This window comes from Mustela putorius, unplaced genomic scaffold, assembly GCF_011764305.1.
Source record: "Mustela putorius furo isolate JIRA1106 unplaced genomic scaffold, ASM1176430v1.1 tig00537227_pilon_pilon_pilon, whole genome shotgun sequence".
Taxonomy (NCBI): Eukaryota; Metazoa; Chordata; class Mammalia; order Carnivora; family Mustelidae; genus Mustela; species Mustela putorius.
Genome location: NW_025422368.1, coordinates 14,917,709 through 14,937,900, shown reverse-complemented (window position 1 = coordinate 14,937,900; position 20,192 = coordinate 14,917,709). Strand labels below are relative to the sequence as shown.

At 35.5% G+C, this 20,192-nt stretch overlaps 1 protein-coding gene across 1 annotated transcript in view; it reads left to right on the top strand.

Annotated features, from left to right (window-relative positions):
- The window catches only part of CUNH12orf40 (chromosome unknown C12orf40 homolog), a 97,922-nt gene extending 77,979 nt beyond the window's left edge, over positions 1–19,943 (top strand). The window contains exons 10-12 of the mRNA XM_013045481.2: positions 2,789–2,852; positions 14,143–14,225; positions 18,918–19,943. Coding sequence (XP_012900935.1) covers positions 2,789–2,852; positions 14,143–14,225; positions 18,918–19,385 — 615 coding nt within the window. The 3' untranslated portion in view covers positions 19,386–19,943. The remainder of the gene's footprint in view (positions 1–2,788; positions 2,853–14,142; positions 14,226–18,917) is intronic.
- The last annotated feature ends 249 nt before the right edge of the window (positions 19,944–20,192 follow it).

The window sequence follows — 20,192 nt, the reverse complement described above, 5'->3', positions numbered from 1 at the left end:
TTTCTGTTTGTTACTTTCTTGTATTTTCTGTTTCTTTATTGAAATTCTCACTTGGTTCTTGCATTATTCTCCTGACCTCAGTGAGAGCATTTTTATGACTGTTATTCTGAACTCTTATTGGAAAATCACTTATCACTTATCTTCATTTCACGGAGGTCTTTTTCTAAGACTTTATCTTGTTCTCTTGTTTGTAACATATTGTTCTGTGTCTTCATTTGCTTGGACTCTGTTAGTTTCTGTGTGTTGGATAAAACAGATGCCTCAGGGGCACCTGGGTGGCTCAGTGGTTTAAAGCCTCTGCCTTCAGCTCAAGTCATGATCTCAGGGTCCTGGGATCGAGCCCCACATCGGGCTCTCTGCTCCACGGGGAGCCTGCTTCCTCCTCTCTCTGCCTGCCTCTCCACCTACTTGTAATCTCTGTCTGTCAAATAAATAAATACAATCTTTAAAAAAAAAAAAAAAAAGACTCCTCTCTTAGTCCTGAAGTTGGGGCCTTAAGTGGGAAATAAAACCTGTGTTTCAACCCTGCCCTATCTCTTGGTGTCTCGCAAACCTTTGTGATTTTCCAAGTAGGCTACTTTATTTTTAGTAGTTCCTGGTAGTTGAGGGTATGCCAAAACCTGCCTGTGTCCTAATGGGAAGGGTCTCAATCAGGACTCAGATTATGTTTGATTGGAAGCTGCACCCTTAGGTGGAAACTTTTAAAGTATGCAGATGTACCTCTTTCATGGCAGACTCTGAGATGGGCATCTGTCTGTTCCTTCTGCACTAAGCCCTGGTATGATAGCCAGTTAAGAAGTGTTTCTTTGTTTGCTGTCATCCTGTTGAATCTGTGAACCCAAGCCCTGCTAGCCATCAGAACCAGGCTATCAAAGACAGTGTCCTCAGGGCAGCAGTCACAAAAGCTGGGATGCTGGGTGTTTCTAGAAGCTCCTTTCTTGGAGACACCAGCAGTCTGGGGTAAGGCAGAGAGAGTATGAGGATGGTACATGCTGGCCTCCACAAGATCTAGAGAGGATTTCAGGTGGCCACTAGATGTGTGTTTAATTAGAAGCTTGCCCCTCTGGCCAAAGTATGAAGATAAGCTAATGTAGGCCTCTTTCAGAGAAAAATGGATATTTCAGTCAGCTGCCTCATCACTGCTCCCTGGATATGTAGCTGGCTAAGAACTCTTTTTCTGTTTGTTAAAGTCCTGTGGGACTTGCATACATAAAGCCCCACTGGCTATCAGAGCTGATGATCAAGGGACATCCCATGGGTGGTAGGGGTTCTAGATGTGTGCACTGGGAGTGTTTTCAGGCAGTACCCACGACCTGGAACAAAGCAGAAGGAGAGTGTGAGGATGGTGCCTGTTGGGCTCTACAGTCTTTGGAGAGTATTTTAGTAAGCCTTTAGATGTGTGTTAAATTAGAAGCCTATCACATAAAATATGTAGTAGCAGAGCAAAAACAGTATAAATGCAGTAGAAAACTGATTCAGAAAACAGGAAAAGTGGAAATACGGAGTTACTGATCCATACCAATTAAGAAACCCAGCTTGGCAGGCATTGTGAAAAGGCTTGTTCTCCTGGGGTATGGGAGAAGTTCTTTGAATAATTTAATTTCTTCTCTTTGGGATGATCTTTTCTATCATTTATCCTCTATAAACAGATCTGAGATAGGTATTGGTTTATGTACTTATGAACTAGCTGTCTCAACTTTTGTGTTGTGGTGCGACTTTGGGGCTTGAGTGTTTTAAGAGTTGAATATAGAATACTTTTTAAATGAGTGAATAGTGAGGTTAGAGAAGAGGCTCTGCTCCATAAAGTTATTCAGAACCCCAAGTTGATGGGGGCTTTGCTGTCTTTAACTGGTCGTTTCCACATTTATATTGTATGTTGATATCAGATAGCAGAAGAGAAACAGAAGTAGAGGATTGTGGAGAAAACTTTTAGAGCCAGGAGTAGTAGTGGTGTACACCACTTTTGCCCATGACCAGAATTTAAATCACATGTCCAAACCAACTCCAAGGGAGGCTAGAAAATGTGGTCTAGCTGTATGCATAAGAGGAAAGGGAAATAGTTTGGTGAACAGCTGGACAGTTTCTCCTTTATCCTGCTTGTCTTTATTAAAACACTCTGTCTTACCAAGAGAGAATATATGTTTTTTCTAAGTCCATGATACATTTGCAAATACAATAAATAAGTCATAAATTTTGAGATTTTTCTAAGGAGAGATTTATAGTCACATTCTCTAATAATTCATTAAGTTGGAAATCAACAACAGAAGATGCTTCACCTCCCTTACCTTCTTGGAAATTAAACACTCTGGGTTTTAAAAAGAGGAAAAAAAAAGGAAATAAATAGAACTTACATAGAAATTGATAAAAATGAAAACCAGTGCTTTGTTCTACAGAAAATTTATGCCTTGTGGGCTTTTATTATTTAAGAAACTTGAAGATACATAAACTGATATCCAACTTAAGTTATCCAATTTAACAGAATAAATCTCCAGATTGCTTTTATATTTCTATCTCTTTGAATTTCATTTATTGTGATTACCTCAGGCCTTTTCTTTCCATCAGTTTTCTTAGCAAGTGTCTATTCTGTTGCTTGCTGTTTCAAAACACATTTAAAATTTTATTTTATTGTTCATCAGGCAAATTTTCTTTGTAGTTTTAAGATCATCTTTGTTGAACTAAAGTAATATAAAGGAAAAGTATTGTAAAATGAATTGGTGAGATTAAAAGGGAGATATGAGTAGGTATTAACTATTTATACTTGGAAGTTAAAATTTCGTTTTTCTTCTAGATTCTGATGGAAGGAAGAGGAACCTGTTCTTTAGAAGACAGATCAACATCTGCTAAGAAAATCTGTCAGTGTAACTAAAATGAATTTTTTATTCTTAAAAAAAAAAAAACCACCAACAACTAACATTTAAATGAGAATCAGTTAAATTTTGATTTTTTTCCAGATTTTTGCCAACAAATATCTCATAGATATTTAAGAATATACTGGCAATGCAACTGATTCTTTTAAAATTGCTCTTACCTTTTATAAGATACATTATACATAAATATATGTAATGTATAAATACAGTTTAGTGAATAATAAAACTGATACCCTTGGATATACTTTGTAGCTTAAGAAATAATGTATACTTAGTACTTTTGAAGCTCTTCTCAATTGCATTTCCTATCCTGCCACCTAGAGGTAACTGTTATCCTGAATTTATTTTTGTGATCTCCCAGTCTTTTCCATTGCTTGGTTTTGAACTTTCTACAAATTGAGGCAAACTCCACATATTTTTCTGCAATTTGCTTTTTCTTTGTTGTTGTTTACTCAGTAATGTATTTTGAGATTTGTTTACTTTGATAGTTGTGATTCTAGTTCATATCATTTGTTTACTACTTTAAGCGTTCTATTTTGTGAAATGTAGTACCACATCTTTTTTTGTTTGTTTGTTTTTCTTTTTCTTTTTTTGATTATTTTTATTAATATATAATGTATTGTTTGCCTCAGGGGTATAGGTCTGTGAATCATCAGGCTTACACATTTCATAGCACTCACCATAGCACATACCCTCCCCAGTGTCTATAACCCAACCACCCTCTTCCTACAAACCCTCAGTTTGTTTTGTGAAATTAAGAGTCTCTTATGGTTTGTCCCCATCTTGAGCCTATCTTGTTTCATTTTTTCTTTCCCTATTCTCCAAAACTTCTACCCTGCCTCTCAAATTCTTCATATTGGAGAGATCATATGATAATTGTCTTTCTGTGGTTTATTTCACTCAGCATAATATCCTCTAGTTCCATCCACATCATTGCAAATGGCAAGATTTCATTTCTTTTGAGGCTGCACAATATTCCATTGTATATATATATATATATACCACATCTATGTACATACCACATGTGAGATAGATAGATAGATAAATCTATCTATCTGTCTCACATCTTCCATTCATCTGTTGATGCACATCTATAGTTCTTTCCATAATTTGGCTATTGTGGACATTGCTGCTGTAAACATTTAGGTGCATGTGCCCCTTCAGATGACAAAATTTGTATTTTTAGGGTAAATACCCAGTAGTGTGATTGTTGGGTCATAGGGCAGCACAATTTTCAGCTTTTTGAAGAACCTGCATGCTGTTTTCCAGAGTGGCTGCACCAGCTTGCATTCCCACCAACAGTGTAGGAGTGTTCCTCTTTCTCCACATCCTCGTCAACATCTATCATTTCCTGGCTTGTTAATTTTAGCCATTCTGACTGGTGTGAGTTGGTATCTCATTGTGGTTTTGATTTGTATATCCCTGATGCCAGGTGATGTTGAGCACTTTTTTGTGTGTCTGTTGGCCACCTGGGTGTCTTCTTTGAAAAAGGTCTGTTCATGTCTTCTGCCCATTTCTTGATTATTTGTTCTTTGGGTGTTGAGTTTGATAAGCTCTCTATAGATTTTGGATACTATTCCTTTATCTGATATGTCATTTGCAAATATCTTCTTCTTCCATTCTGTCAGTTGTCTTTTGGTTTTGTTGACTGTTCCCTTTGCTTTGCAAAAGCTTTTGATCTTGATGAAGTCCCAATAGTTCATTTTTGCCCTTGCTTCCCTTGCCTTTGGTGATGTTTCTAAGAAGAAGTTGCTGTGGCTGAGGTGGAGGAGGTTGCTGCCTGTGTTCTCCTCAAGGATTTTGATGGATTCCTATCTCATGTTAAGGTCTTTCATCCATTTTGAGTCTATTTTTGTGTGTGGTATAAGGTAATGGTCCAGTTTCATTCTTCTGCATGTGGGCCCAATTTTCCCAACACCATTTGTTGAAGAGACTATCTTCTTTCTATTGGACATTCCTTCTTGCTTTGTTAAAGATTACTTGACCGTGAGGGTCTATTTCTGGGCTCTCTATTCTGTTCCATTGATCTATGTGTCTGTTTTTGTGCCAGTACCTTACTGTCTTGATGATGACAGCTTTGTAATAGAGCTTAAAGTCTGGAATTGTGATACCACCAACTTTGGTTTTCTTTTTCAACATTCCTCTGCTATTCAGGGTCTTTTCTGATTCCATATAAATTTGTTCCATTTCTTTGAAAAAAATGGATGGGATTTTGATAGGGATTGCATTAAATGTGTAGATTGCTTTAGGTAGCATAGACATTTTCACAGTATTTGTTCTTCCAATCTATGAGCATGGAGCGTTTTTCCATTTCTTTGTGTCTTCCTCAATTTTTTTCATGAGTACGTTATAGTTTTCTGAGTACAGATTCTTTGCCTCTTTGGTTAGGTTTATTCCTAGGTGTCTTATGGTTTTGGGAGCAATTGTAAATGGGACCGACTCTTTAATTTCTCTTTCTTCAGTTTTGCTGTTGGTGCATAGAAATGAAACTGATTTCTGTGCATTGATTTTATATCCTGACACTTTACTCAATTCTGTATGAGGTCTAGCAGTTTTGAAGTGGAGTCTTTTGGGTTTTCCACATAAAGTGTCATATCATCTGCAAAGAGTGAGTTTGACTTCTTCTTTGCCTATTCACATGCCTTTTTATATCTTTTTGATCTCTGATTGCTGAGGCTAGGACTTCTAGTACTTTGTTGAATAGCAGTGGTGATAGTGGACATCCCTGCCGTGTCCCTGACCCTAGCGGAAAAGCTCTCAGTTTTTCTCCATTGAGAATGATACTTGCTATGGGTTTTTGTAGATGGCTTTGATGATATTGAGATTTGTACCCTCTATCCCTACACTTTGAAGAATTTTGATCAAGAACTTTGTCAAATGCTTTTTCAGCATCTATTGGGGGTATCATGTGGTTCATGTTCTTTCTTTCACTAATGTATTGTATCTCATTGAGTGATTTGCAGATGTTGAACCAACTTGCAGCCCAGAAATAAATCCCACTTGGTCATGGTGAACAATCCTTTTAATGTACTGTTGGATCCTATTGATTAGTATTTTGGTGAGAATGTTTGCATCCATGTTCAACAAGGATATTGGTTTGTAATTCTTTTTGGTAGGGTCTTTGTCTGGTTTTGGGATCAAGGTAATGCTGGCCTCATTAAATGAGTTTAGAAGTTTTCCTTCCATTTCTGTTTTTTGGAACAGTTTCAGGAGAATATGTATCCTCCTTTAAATGCTTGGTAGAATCCCCTGGGAAGCCATCTGGCCCTGGGTTCTTGTTTGTTGGGATATTTTTGATGACTGCTTCAATCTCCTTACTGGTTATGGGTCTGTTTAGGTTTTCTATTTCTTCCTGGTTCAGTTTGGTAGTTTATATGTCTCTAGGAATGCATCTGTTTCTTCCAGATTGTCAAATTTGCTAGTGTATAGTTGCTCATAATATGTTCTTATAATTGTTTATATTTCTTTGGTGTTGGTTGTGATCTCTCCTTTTTCATTCATGATTTTATTAATTTGGGTCCTTTCTTTTTTCTTTTTGGTAAGTCTGGCCAGGGGTTTATAGATCTTACTAATTCTTTCAAAGAACCAGCTTCTAGTTTTGTTGATCTGCTCTACTGTTCTTTTGGTTTCCATTTCATTGATTTCTGCTCTGATCTTTATGACTTCTCTTCTCCTGCTCAGTTTAGGCTTTTTTTGCTGTTCTTTCTCTAGCTTCTTTAGTTGTAGGGTTAGGTTGTGTAGGTTGTTTCTTGTTTCTTGAGAAAGGCTGTATCACTATATACTTTCTTCTCAGGACTGCCTTTGCTGTGTCCCAAAGATTTTGAACAGTTGTGTTTTCATTTTCATTTATTTCCATAATTTTTCTTCAGTTCTTTAATTTACTCATTGACCCATTCTTTCTTTAGTAGGATGCTCTTTACCTTCTATGTATTTGAGTTCTTTCCAGCTTTCCTTTTGTGATTGAGTTCTACCTTCAGAGCATTATGGTCTGAAAATATGCAGGGAATGATCCCAATCTTTTGGTATCAGTTGAGACCTGATTTGTGACCAAGGATGTGCTCTATTCTGGAGAATGTTCCATGTGCACTAGAGAAGAATGTGTATTCTGTTGCTTTGGAATGGAATGTTCTGAATATATCTGTGATGTCCATCTGGTCCAGTGTGTCATTTAAAGCCTTTATTTCCTTGTTGATCTTTTGCTTGGGTGGTTTGTCCGTTTCAGTGAGGGAGGTGTTAAAGTCCCCTGTCATTACTGTATTATTGTTGATGTGTTTCTTTTATTTTGTTATTAATTGGTTTATATAATTGGCTGCTCCCATGTTAGGGGCATCGATATTTAAAATTGTTAGATCTTCCTGTTGAACAGACCTTTCAAGTGTGATATAGTGTCCTTCCTCCTCTCTTATCATAGTCTTTGCCTTAAAATCTAATTTATCTGATATAAGGATTGCCACCCCAGCTTTCTTTTGATGTCCAGTAGCTTGATAAATTGTTTTCCACCACCTCACTTTAAATCTGGAGGTGTCTTTTGTGTCTTGGAGACAGAATATCGATGGGTCTTGTTTTTTTATCCTTTCTGATACCCTCTTTCTTTAGATTGGGGCATTTAGCCCATTTACATTCAGGGTAACTATTGAAAGATATGAATTTAGTGCCATTGTATTGCCTGTAAGGTGACTGGGATGGTAAATTGTCTCTCTTCCTTTTTGGTCTACTACTTTTAGGCTCTCTCTTTGCTTAGAGGACCCCTTTCAATATTTTCTGTAGGGCTGGTTTTGTGTTTGCAAATTCTTTTAATTTTTGTTTGTCCTGAAGCTTTTTATCTCTCTCATTTTCAGTGCCAGCCTAGCTGGATATAGTATTCTTGGCTGCATATTTTTCTTGTTTAGTGCTCTGAATATATCATGCCAGTTCTTTTTGGCCTGCTGGGTATCTGTGATAAGTCTTCTGCTAATCTAATATTTCTACCATTGTATGTTACAGACTTCTTGTCCCATGCTGCTTTCAGGATTTTCTCTTTGTCACTAACACTTGTTTGTTTTACTATTAGATGATGGGGTGTGGACCTATTTTTTATTGATTCTGAGGGGAGTTCTCTGTGCCTCCTGGATTTTGATGCTTGTTCCCTTTGCCATATTAGGGAAATTATCAACTATAATTTGCTCCAATATACCTTCTGCTCCTCTCTCTCTCTCTTCCTCTTCTGGGATCCCAATTATTCTAATACTTTTTCATCTTATGGTATCACTTACCTCTCGAATTCTCCCCTTGTGGTCCAGTAGTTGTTTGTGTCTTTTTCCTCAACTTCTTTATTCTCTTTCATTTGGTGTTCTATATCACTAATTCTCTCCGCTGCCTCATTTATCTTAGCAGTAAGAGCCTCCATTTTTGATTGCACCTCATTAATGGCTTTTTTGTTTCAAATTGTTTAGATTTTAGTTCTTTTCTTTATCCAGAAAGGGATTCTCTAATATCTTCCATGCCTTTTTTGAGCCCAGCCAGCACCTTGATAATTGCCATTCTGAACTCTACTTCTGACCTATTGCTAATGTCCGTATTGGGTAGGTCCCTAGCTGTCGGTACTGCCTCTTGTTCTTTTTTTTTTTGTGGTGAGTTATTCTGCCTTGTCATTTTATTCAGGTACAGATATATGTAGGAGTGAATAAAATATTGAAAGGGTGGCAAAGACCCCAGAAAAATATACACTAACCAAATCAGAAGAGACCCCAAGACCGGGGGAGAAGAAAGGGGGAAAAATATATATATATATACGTGTGTGTGTATGTATATTTGGTTAGTGTATATTTTTTATACACATACATATACGCACATACATATATATTAGACAGACATATATAATAGAACAGAGCCACCCACTTGATTTTGGGTGTATTCTGGTCTCTTAGAAGAAGCTACCTCCCAAAATTTTAAAGAAAGGAAAATTTATATGTAAACAAAAATAAGGATAAACACAATGAAGGGATGGGATATGAATGTAAAGATGAACATTTTAAAAGGATTCTAAAAAAGGAATTGATAAGTTGGTTGGAAAAAGGAGGAAAAAAAGAGAGAATGTGATCAGACTGGAGACTAGATTTAGGGTATATTTTGATCTCTTAGAAGAATTGTGTCCCAAAATTTAAAGGAAAAAACCGATGTGTATACAAAATACAAGGTTAAATACAATGAAGGGATAAAATATGACTATAACAATGAAAATTTTAAAAGTTTTTTTTAAAAAGGTATTAAGATGAAATAGTTAAACGTTAAGAGAGGAAAGAGGAAAAATTTTAAAATAGCATAAAAAAATTTTAAAAATTTTAACTTTGTAAGACTAGAGGATCATGGGTAAGATGCCATGAATTCTATGCATTGTTTTCCCCTAGCTCTGGAGTTCTGGAGTTCTGTAGTTCTCATTGATCAGTGATCTTGGTCTTGGCTGGATGTTCTTGCTGATCTTCTGGGGGAGGGGCCTGTTGCAGAGATTCTCAAATGTCTTTGCCTGAGGCGGAATTGTACCACCCTTGCCAGGCTAAGTAATATGCTTGGGTTTGTGCTCAGGTTCCCTGAACACTTTTCGTTGAGCTTTGGAGAATGGCAGTGAAAGCGGCGGCCTCCCAATCTCCTGCTGAGAGGAACTGAGAGGTCAGGGCTTTACTCCTCAGTGTGGCTTCAGAGAAAAGCATTCAGTCACTCCTGTCTCCCTGGTCTCTGGCTGCACTCCGTGCTCACCTGGCCTGTGACTGAGCATTTCTATCTCTGGTGCATGTCCCTGTTTGGAGTCTCCAAATGCAGCAGGTTCCTGCAGCACTCCTGTGCTGTTCCTCCCTGAGGAGGAAGGTGAGTCTCCCTGGATCTGCCACTTGTGGGATCCCTGCTTAAAGCGCATTCGCCCGACTGTGCCTTGGATCATGGCTTAAGGTAACCCTGAGCTGAGAGCTCAGTCCTCGGCTCCATCTCTGTAGCTGGGTTCCTTGCTCTGATACCTTCTGTGCCATACTCAAACACCCGCAATCTTTCTGTGACCCTGTGGGTCCTGAGACAACGCAGACTTCTAACTAAAAGTTCTGATTTTGTGCTCCTTTGCTCCACCACTTGCCAGGAGCTGGCCCCTCCCCACACGGTCTGTCTTCCCATTGGTTCGGATTCACTTCTCTGCATGTCCTACCTTGCAGAAAGTGGTCAATTTTCTGTTGCTAGAATTGCTGCTCCTCTTCTCTTCTATCTCCTGTTGACTTTGTAGGTGTTTGGAATGATTTGATAACTATCTAGCTGAACTCCTGGGACCTAATGCTGTTTCAGTCTGTTATTCCTCTGCCAGTTTGCTCGAGATAGCCTGTAGTACCACATCTTATTTATACATTCTCTGCCAGTGATTATTTAGGTTGTTTGGCTATTTTGATATGATAAATAGTGCTTCTTTGGCAATTCTTGGTATTTCTCTTGGCACACACACATAAAAATTTGCTCTATGATGCAGCTCTAGGAGCAGAATTGACTAGTTCATATGATTTGAATATTTTTACTTCTTCCAGGTAATGCAAAATTACTTTCCAAAGTTGTGCCATTTTAAATTTTCACTATCAAGAGGTAGAAGTTTTAGTTGTTATATATTCTAACTCCAGGTCAGCTTTTATCAATGTTGGCAAACTGAAATCTCACTATGATTTTAATTTATATTTCCCTAATTATTAATTTGGTAGATTGACCATCCATGTTTCATCTGTGAAATGCCTTTCACATCTGTTGCCCATATTTCTTTTAAGAAGTTTGGCTTTTATTATGGGATGTGTCTTTTATATATCTCTATGTGTCTGTTCTATATATTTTTATAGATCCTAGGTGTTAATTGGTTGTAGGCCTATGTGTAGCAAATACTCAATATTTGAGTGTTCTTTTTATTCTATGCTGTCTTATGGACAAATATTTCTGACCATTTTTACATAAAATGATCCTTCTGGATATCTAATCCAGTAGGAAACCTAGAAATTTTTATGGATCTTTTTCTTTTAGAATTAGTTTAATTTTTTGAATATGTAACACATTAGTTTGATTTCTGTCCCTATCTTTGCTGCTCTATTTTCTTCTGCATCTTATGAATAGCTGTTTTTTTGTTGATTTAGTTTATCATTCCAGCTTTTCTTTTTCCTCCCCAAAATAAAGCCTAAAAATATATAAGTTCACATAGTGTATGAATCTTAGTTCTTACCTTTCTCACTCCAAATGTAATATTGGATATTTTACTTAATATAGGATATTTTATAAATTAATTAAACAGATTAATAGAACATCCTGTAGTGTTTGCCATGTTAATGTTAGACATTCTGTCATCTTTTATTTATGACTGTGTAGTAATCCATTATGTGGATGGATTATAGTTCATTCAGTCAGTGCCCTGTTGATGGACACTTGGGTTGTTTCCAGTATTCTGTTCTTACAAATAATGTTGCTTAATTGTGGAAGTGCATTTTTATGGTAATTTCTAGGAGTAGGATTACTGAGTATGAGGGGAGATACATTGTCTTCTTTTTTTCTTAGTTTCTTTTTTTAAAGGCTCCGTGCCGAGTGGAAAGCCCAACACGGGCCCTGAACACAAAATCAAGACCTGAGCTGAGATCAAGAGTCAGATGCTCAATCGACTGAGCCACCCAGGCACTCATATACATTGTTGTTTTTTTTTTTTTTTTTAAATAGGTATTGCCAAATTCCCTGTCCTACCATTTGGCAATCCTATCAGAAATCCTCCTTTTATTCTGCAGACTCACCAACAGGAGTTGTGGTCTAAGTTAGAAATTTTTTTTGTGAATCTTGCAATGATAGATGGATGTTTGAGTTTTTACTGCTCTTTCTATGAGTTAAATTGAGCTTCTTTAAAAAAATGTTCAGTGGCTATATTTGCATTTCTTTTTCTGTGAACTCTCTCCATGTCTTTAAGGATTTTTTGTTATAAGATTCCTTTATGTATTTGAGGCAGGGGGTGGGCAAAGAAAGAGGGAGGAAGAAACCCAAGCAGATTCTGCACTGTACAGAGGCCAGTGTGGGGCTCAATCCCACGACCCTGAAATCACAACCCAAGCCAAAATCAAGTCAGACACTCAACCAACTGTGCCACCCAGGGACCCTATGTTCTGAGCATTGGGCATTTTTCTTATAGTTAAGAAGAGCTCTTTATATATTAAAGAGATTTAGGCTTTTGTGATCTATCACAAATATTTTCTCCTAGTTTATTATTATTTTTTGCATTGTTTTTACTTTGCTTATGGTGTTTTCTGCTTTTGCAAAAATATTTTGCATAACATTTTGTTATGTAGTTAATTTTATCAATCTCTTCCTTTATACTTTTGGATTTAATTAGACTCTACAATCCCAGATTATAAATGAATTCACTTATATATTTTTTTAGTATTAGCATAATTTTATATCTTTACACTTAGGTCTTTAATCCATTTGGAGTTTATCTTGAATTAATGTGTGAGATATATATCTATTCAGGTTTTTATTTTTTATTTTTTTTTAAATTGGGAACCAATAAACCTCAGTGCTAATCTTAAGAGTATCTATTCAGGTTTTTAAAATGTATCTTTTCCCTAAGTACTTCTGATACCACCTTTTTTATATAGTGACTTTCTATATATACTGAGATCTGTTTGGGGACTTTCTGTACTTTTCATTTCTCTTATTTTCATGTGCTAATATCATACTATTTTTATTGTGAGAATTTTATAGTATGTTTAATTTCTAGAAGAGTCACACTTCCCTTTACATTTTTTTAAAAAAAGTTTTTCTGGCTATTTTTAAATTATTTTTTCATATATATTTTAAAATCAACTTGTTTAACTCCAGAGAAATGTTTTAGTTTTTATTAGGAATGTATTTATTAATGTAGTATGTGCTGTCTGTCTAATGATATAAATTAGGCTATCTAAGAACAAGGGATGGTTCTTCAATTAATTCAGCCTAATTTTATATTTGTAATACTTGTTTAAACCATGTTTCAGCACTTGAAAGTTTTTCTTTATATTCTGCATGTGTCTTGTTAGATTTATCTATAGGTACTTTTGTTGTTTTGTTGCTGCTTTAATGTGAATATGTATTCCATGTTTTTACTTAATTAAGATTCTAGATTTTGAGCTTAGGGCACTTGTATGTTGATTATTTTATTGAGAATTCTTTAAGGAAATGACTTTGAGGAGAATGAGTAATTTGGGGAAGACTAATTTTTGGCATCTGTAAAAATGATTATTAATTTTTCTTCATAGATTTTTTTTTATTTTAGCAAAAAAACCCCACATAACATAAAATTCACCTTCTCAGCAGTTTTCAAGTATATAGTACATCTCTGCTCCCCTTCCCCCATAGCCGTGACAACCACCATTTAACTTTGTTGTTATGAGTTTGAATATTTTAGATGCATAAATCGAATTATGCAATATTTGTCTTTTTGTGACTGGCTTATTTCACTTAGCATAATATCCTCAAAGTTCATTCATGTAACAGTATAGGATAGGATTTCCTTCTCTTTTAATGCTGAATCATATTCCCCTGTAAGTATATACCACTTTTCTGTATCCATTTGTATGGAGACATCTAGGTTGCTTCCACCTTTTGGCTTTTGTGAATAACAACTGCAGTGAACATGAGTGTACAAATATCTCTTAAAGATCCTGTTTTTAATTCTTTTGGATATATACCCAGAAATGGGATTGCTGGATCATATGTTACTTCTGGTTTTAACTTTCTGAGGAACTTTTGTACTGTTTTCCAGAGCAGCTGCATCATTTTACAGTTCCACTAATAGTGCACAAGGGTTTTATTTTCTCTACATCCTTGACGACACTTATTATTTTCTGGGTTTTAAAATTTTTGTAGGTTGGCCTTTCTAATGGGTGTGAGGTGTTATATCTCACAGTGTTAGAGATATTTTAAAATAGTGAATTTAACTAATGGATTTTGTGATATGGACTATCCTAGCATTTTTATAATACATCCTACCAATTTATGATGTATTATACTTTTGTTTGTTATTCTATTTTACTATATGCTGTTTTAATTTGAAATATGAAATTTAAGTGTTTATATAAGATTTTTACATTGGTGATGTGAGATTTGTCTTTAGAGTATGTATGTAGGTATGTGTGTGTGCAGTTTTTCTGATATTTCAGTATTAATATTATATACCAGATTCACAAAAAATTTTAAAGTTGTATACATGTAGAGCATTTTTTGTAGAGCATTAACAAATAAAATTCTTCATCAATTAAACCTTTATTTTCAGATCATGATTCTTCACAGAGTAGTCAGTCTGCCAGTTACTCTCCAAGGCCAACAGATAGTTGCTTCAGTTCTAGTTCAGAGATGGTAAGTTACTTTTCTTTTTGCTTATTAATTTATGCTCTGCTTATTTGGAATTACTTGTATTTTTCACAGTTTTCCTTTATATTTTGAGAAAAATAATTGTCAGTGGTGAAAATAAATGTAAAGAAAAAATAAAAATATTTAAAATGTAAGAAACTTATAAACAGAAATGTGTAATTGAAATGTTAGTATCATTCATTAACATTTATTAAAATGGTATGTTCATTGTTACTTATAAAAGCTACCCTTATCAAGATGTATATGTGTATATGTTGAAGTTGTATACTTTTTAAAATTTCCAGTCACAATAATTGAAAACCTGAAGCAGCTAAGAATATTTAGAAAAAGTCTGAAGCCTTATATGAAGAAAACTATAAAAAGTTGAGTAATGTAATCTAAACAATTGGAGTGACATGTTATGTCCTGAGTAGGAGAGCTGCATTCTCATAAACCACATGTTTCAGTGGAATTCTTCTTCATTGAATCTTCCATCTTTTTTCTTTTTCTTTTTCTTTTTTTTTTCTTTTTTTTTTTGTCTCTGGCTCACCATCCAAACTGCTCTTGCTAAGGAAAAAACACCTGTGACCTCTATGTTGCCAAATTCATTGGTCACTCTATAGTTTTTATGAGAACTAATAATACTGGAAAAAGTTATTTATTTTCTTTTTTTTGAAATATTTTCTTCTTTTTGCTTTTGTGATAGCACTGTATCTCGGTTTCCTTCATACCTCTTTGAATTCAGCTTTATGCCTTTGCTGACTCTCTTCTACCCTTCCCCCTATATAAATGTTATAATGTTTAAGGTTTGCTATAGGACTCTTTCTTCTCTTAGATTACACTCTAAACTCTAGGTGATTTTTTTTTAAGTTTTTGTTTATTTATTTGACAGAGAGAGAACACTAGCAAGAGAGAGAACATGAGGAGGAGGGTGAGAGAGGGAGAAGCAGGCTTCCCGCTGAGCAGGGAGCTTAGTGTGGGGCTTGATCCCAGGACCCTGTGATCCTGACATGAGCTGAAGGCAAATGCTGAACAACTGAGCCACACAGGTGTCCTTCTAGGTGATGTCCTATATCCCATTGACATATGCTATCTTGACTCAAGACTGTTTTCAACTTTATCACTTTAGCCCGGATCCTTATTGATATGTCTCAGCTGATAGATCTTCTTGGATATTTCACAAAAATCTCCTTTTCTTCATATATTAAACTCCCTGGTCTTTGCTCCAGATCAGTGTTTCTGGTAATTCCTGTATGAGTAGATACCTTTTCATCCACTCAGTTGCTCGTGCCAGAAATTTAGTTAACTTTGCCATTTCTCCCTGGCTTATCAGTTTTCTTACCTACATTCATTCTGTCTTTTCATCCCATCAGTTTTACTTCCAGAGTAAATTGCATATTCATCTGCTTCTCTCAGCTTCTGCTGTTAGCACACTAAAGAACTGATGTATTGTTCTTGCACTATTGTGGTTATCTCCTGGGAGATATCTCTACTTCGACTTTTGCTCCACTTTTTTTTGTTAGCAGTCAACATGATCTTTTGAAAACCTAAACTGAATCATGTTATTTCTGTGTTCAACTATTCAGTAGATTTATATTTTACCTTGGAATCTTAACTACTTACTTGGCTAAAGCCATGTGTAATCTGGCCTCTGGCTACATCTCCACCTTCTGCTAGTCTCCCTTTAACAGCACAGTCCACATATACTGACTTTTCACTTTGCTTAGCTTACTGGTCTCTTTTCTGTTTCGGGGCCTTTATATATTGTTTCCTCTACCTTACTTTTATTCATCCTTTAAGTCTCAGTTCAAAAATATGACTTCTAAAAGCCACTCTTTGGTTCCTCCTAATTTAGGTCCTTTATGGGGCACCTGGGTGGTTCAGTTGGTTAAACATCTGCCTTCAGCTCAGGTCATGATCTCAGGGTCCTGGGATTGAGTCCCACATTGGGCTCCCTGGTCAGAATGGGGTCTACTCCTCTGCCTCTTACCTTGCTGCTGTCTCTCTGTCTCAAATAAATTAAGAAAAAAATAGGTTCCTTAGATATGCTTTCAAAGTGCCTCATACTTGTTCTTTATAATTCTTTTCTCAATTTGTAATTATATATGCATGTATATGATTATTCGGTTACTATCATTTCCACCTATGAGAATGTGTGCTTTAATGGGGCAGCAGCCATGTCTGCTTCACTCATGTTGCAGATGCTAAAGGAATATTTTCTTGAATAAATGTATTGAGTGTGATCTTTTTTTTTCAATGTGTGCCCAGCCAGTCTCAAGGCTATTTCTTGGGCTTACTTTTTCTATTTTAGTGCCAGTCCACTGAGGTTATATCTCATTATAGGGTATTTATGTTAACTCTTTTTTATAAAAAAGCATAAAAAGCTCGAATAATCAGTACTTTAGATAAAATTTTTGTTAAAATATTTTGGTTATTTCAGTAATTAAAAGATAAATTTTTCATGAAGTTGAAATATTCAAGCTAACAAACTGAAATCTACTATTAAAAGTTAATCTACTATTAAAATCGCCTATTAAAAGTTTTAAAACTGACTTTTTAGATAACAGTTGAGATATTTATTCTTTTTAAAAAAAATTTTTCTCTTTCCTTCTTCTTCCTTTTTTTTTTTTTTTTTTTTTTTTTGGAGTAGGCCCAGCACAGGGCTTGAACTCACAACCTTGAGATCAAGACCTGAGCGGAGATCAAGAGTCCGATGCTTAACAGACTGGGCCACCCAGGCACCCTGAGCTATTTGTTCTTACTTTAACTTTTCTTTTGTCTGCTTGATTTCCTGTTAGCTTATACTCTTCTTTAATTATACCTTTCATGAGACTGGGCCCATAAAGGATACAATTTAGATGTTTTTTGACCTAATAAGTCAATGAGTGAATAATGTGTTTTTTAAATTCCTTTGTAAAAGGGAAGGGGGATGATGTAGAGACAAAAGGGACTGATAAGAGACAAAAATTTATGAGGGACTGGGGCGCCTGGGTGGCTCAGTGGATTAAGCCACTGCCTTTGGCTCAGGTCATGATCTCAGGGTCCTGGGATCGAGCTCCGCATCGGGCTCTCTGCTCAGCAGGAGCCTGCTTCCCTCTCTCTCTCTGCCTGCCTCTCAGCCTACTTGTGATCTCTCTCTCTGTCAAATAAATAAATAAATAAAAATCTTTTAAAAAAATTTATGAGCGACTGATAAGAGACAAAAATTTTTCTTTTTTAGTTCTTTTGCATTTTTTAAGATTTTTTTTTTTTTTATTTGACAGAGAACGAGCACATGTGCAGGAGTACACAGGCAGGGAGAGCTGTGGAGGAATAGGGAAAAGCAGGCTCCCTACTGAGCAGGGAGTCCTATGTTGGGTTGGGATCATGATCTGACCTGAAGACAGAAACTTAATAGCCTGTATCATCTGGGAACCCCTGTTTAGCATTTTTTTTTAAGATTTTATTTATTTATTTGACAGAGAGAGATCACAAGTAGACAGAGAGGCAGGCAGAGAGAGAGAGAGAGGGAAGCAGGCTCCCTGCCAAGCAGAGAGCCCAATGCGGGACTTGATCCCAGGACCCTGAGATCATGACCTGAGCCGAAGGCAGCGGCTTAACCCACCAAGCCACCCAGGAACCCCTCTCTTTAGCATTTTTAATACAAGAATTATTATTATTGTTCTTGCTATTTTAAAAGTCCGTAAACAACGTGGGGAGTGATAGATTATTATTTTTTAAAATTTTAATTCCAGTGTAACTAACATAGTTTTATTAGTTTCAGGTGTACAATATAGTGATTCAACAATTCTATACATTACTTCAGTGCTCATCATGATAATTATACTCTTAATCCCTTTCACAAGTTTCACCCATTTCCTCAACCCACCTCCCCTGTATAGTTAAGAGTCTGTTTTTTGGTCTGTTTCTTTTTTTCTTTGTTCATTTGTTTTGTTTCTTAAATTCCACATATGAGTGAAATCATATGGTATTTGTCTTTTTCTGACTGATTTCTTTCACTGAGCATTATAGTCTCTAGATCCATCCATGTTGTAAATGGCAAGGTTTGATTCTTCTTTTTTTTTTTTTTTTAAAGATTTTATTTATTTTTTTGACAGAGAGATCACAAGTAAGCAGAGAGACAAGCAGAGAGAAAGGAGGAAGCAGGCTCCCTGCTGAGCAGAGAGCCCGATGCGGGGCTCAATGCCAGGACCCTGGGATCATGACCTGAGCCAAACGAAGGCAGAGGCCTTAACCCACTGAGCTGCCCAGGCGCCCCTTGATTCTTCTTTATGGCTAATATTCCATTATGTATATATGTATATGTATATATCAAATCATCTTTATCCATTCATTTGTCCATGGAGACTTGGACTGCCTCCATAATTTGGCTATTGTAAATAATGCTGCAGTAAACATAAGGGTGCACATAACTTTTTGAATTAGTGTTTTTGTATTCTTTGGTTAAATGCCCAGTAGTGGAACTACTGGATCATATGGTAGTTCTATTTTTAACGTTTTTCGAGGCATCTCCAGAAGTGGATTACTGTTTGAAGACTGACTGGTTGCTGGTATAACACTTTTGAATTGCAACCTGCCAAGTATCTTCTGTATTTTGACATGTTCTAGAGTATGAATTTTGAGAATGCTATGAAGTGATTGAATGATTTTTGTAAATTTAAGCAAAAATTTACGGCAAAATTACTAAATTTCTTTTAGCCATCTGAAGATGAAGATCAAATATTGCAAGAAATGGAAGAGTCAAATAGGAGATCCATCAGAATCAAAGAAACAACTAATAATTTTTATCTAGAAAGGACGCCAAAACTTCCATGTGGTAGGATTATTAAGAGCAGTGCCAAAATTCATAAACAAAATGAAAATCTTCACCAGTGCTCAATGAAAAATAATACAGATCAGTTTCTACTGTCTCAGTGTAATTCAGCACACATATTACAAAACAAAACTAGCAGTAACTGCATTCTACATGTTGCAAGGTGTGATGCATGGGTACAAACAGACAGTGAACCTGTAATGGAAGAAAAATTAGATGCTGCCATACAGTGTGATATAATTTCAAAATGTAAATGTAGAAATAATGTGTCTTCTCCTTGTAATATTGAAAAGTGCAGTGAAAATATTAAGGCAGATACCACTGGAGGGCAGGAAATCCTTAAGAACAACTAATATTCTAAAATGTCAGCTTAAAATTTAGCATTTCATTTAATGTTCAGAATTTCATGAACATAACAAGGAATGAGAATATGTAGATAAGCACAAGGTGAAAGTATTTGAAGGATATATTTGTGGCTTATTTTAAAATACTTAAATATTAATGTATACATTTAATTTTACATAGATTTTTTAACATCTACATAGATATATCTTCAAGATATGCATAGTATATCTTCAAGTTTTTAGAAAATCATATATATGTAAATTTACTGTTTATAATTTTCATGGTGATTATTATATTATGATATGCTGTTTATGGATAAAAGTAAGTTTAATTGCTTCCTTCAGTTTTTTCTTTATTTTAAAATTTAGTGCAGCTACGTCCATTACCAAAAATTTTCTCCAAGATTTTAAGACAGAAAATAATGTTAAATAATAGCAAACATGTTTTATAATCTCATAAGAATTTTGTTAGCTACTTGTATTATGTCTTCTTGTTGCAGGGGCCATGCTAATCTTTGTATTTCCAGTTTTAATATGCTTCCAAAGTTAGCACTATTAGCCACTATATTAAATATTATACCCTTATTTAAAAAATTCTGGCATTTTTAGTTAAAATATATTTTCTATTGTGTTTGGATAATTTTTTTGTTGGAGCTTATATTCAAAGGAAAATGTTTTTGTCTTCAAGATATAAAAATATTTCAATGCTTTTGTAAGAGAAATGTTCAATATTGGGAAAATGATTTATATTCACTAATTTTAATCTTGCTAAGATTCTTTTCAAAAATATTAGTTTGCTCATTTATAAAATACAGG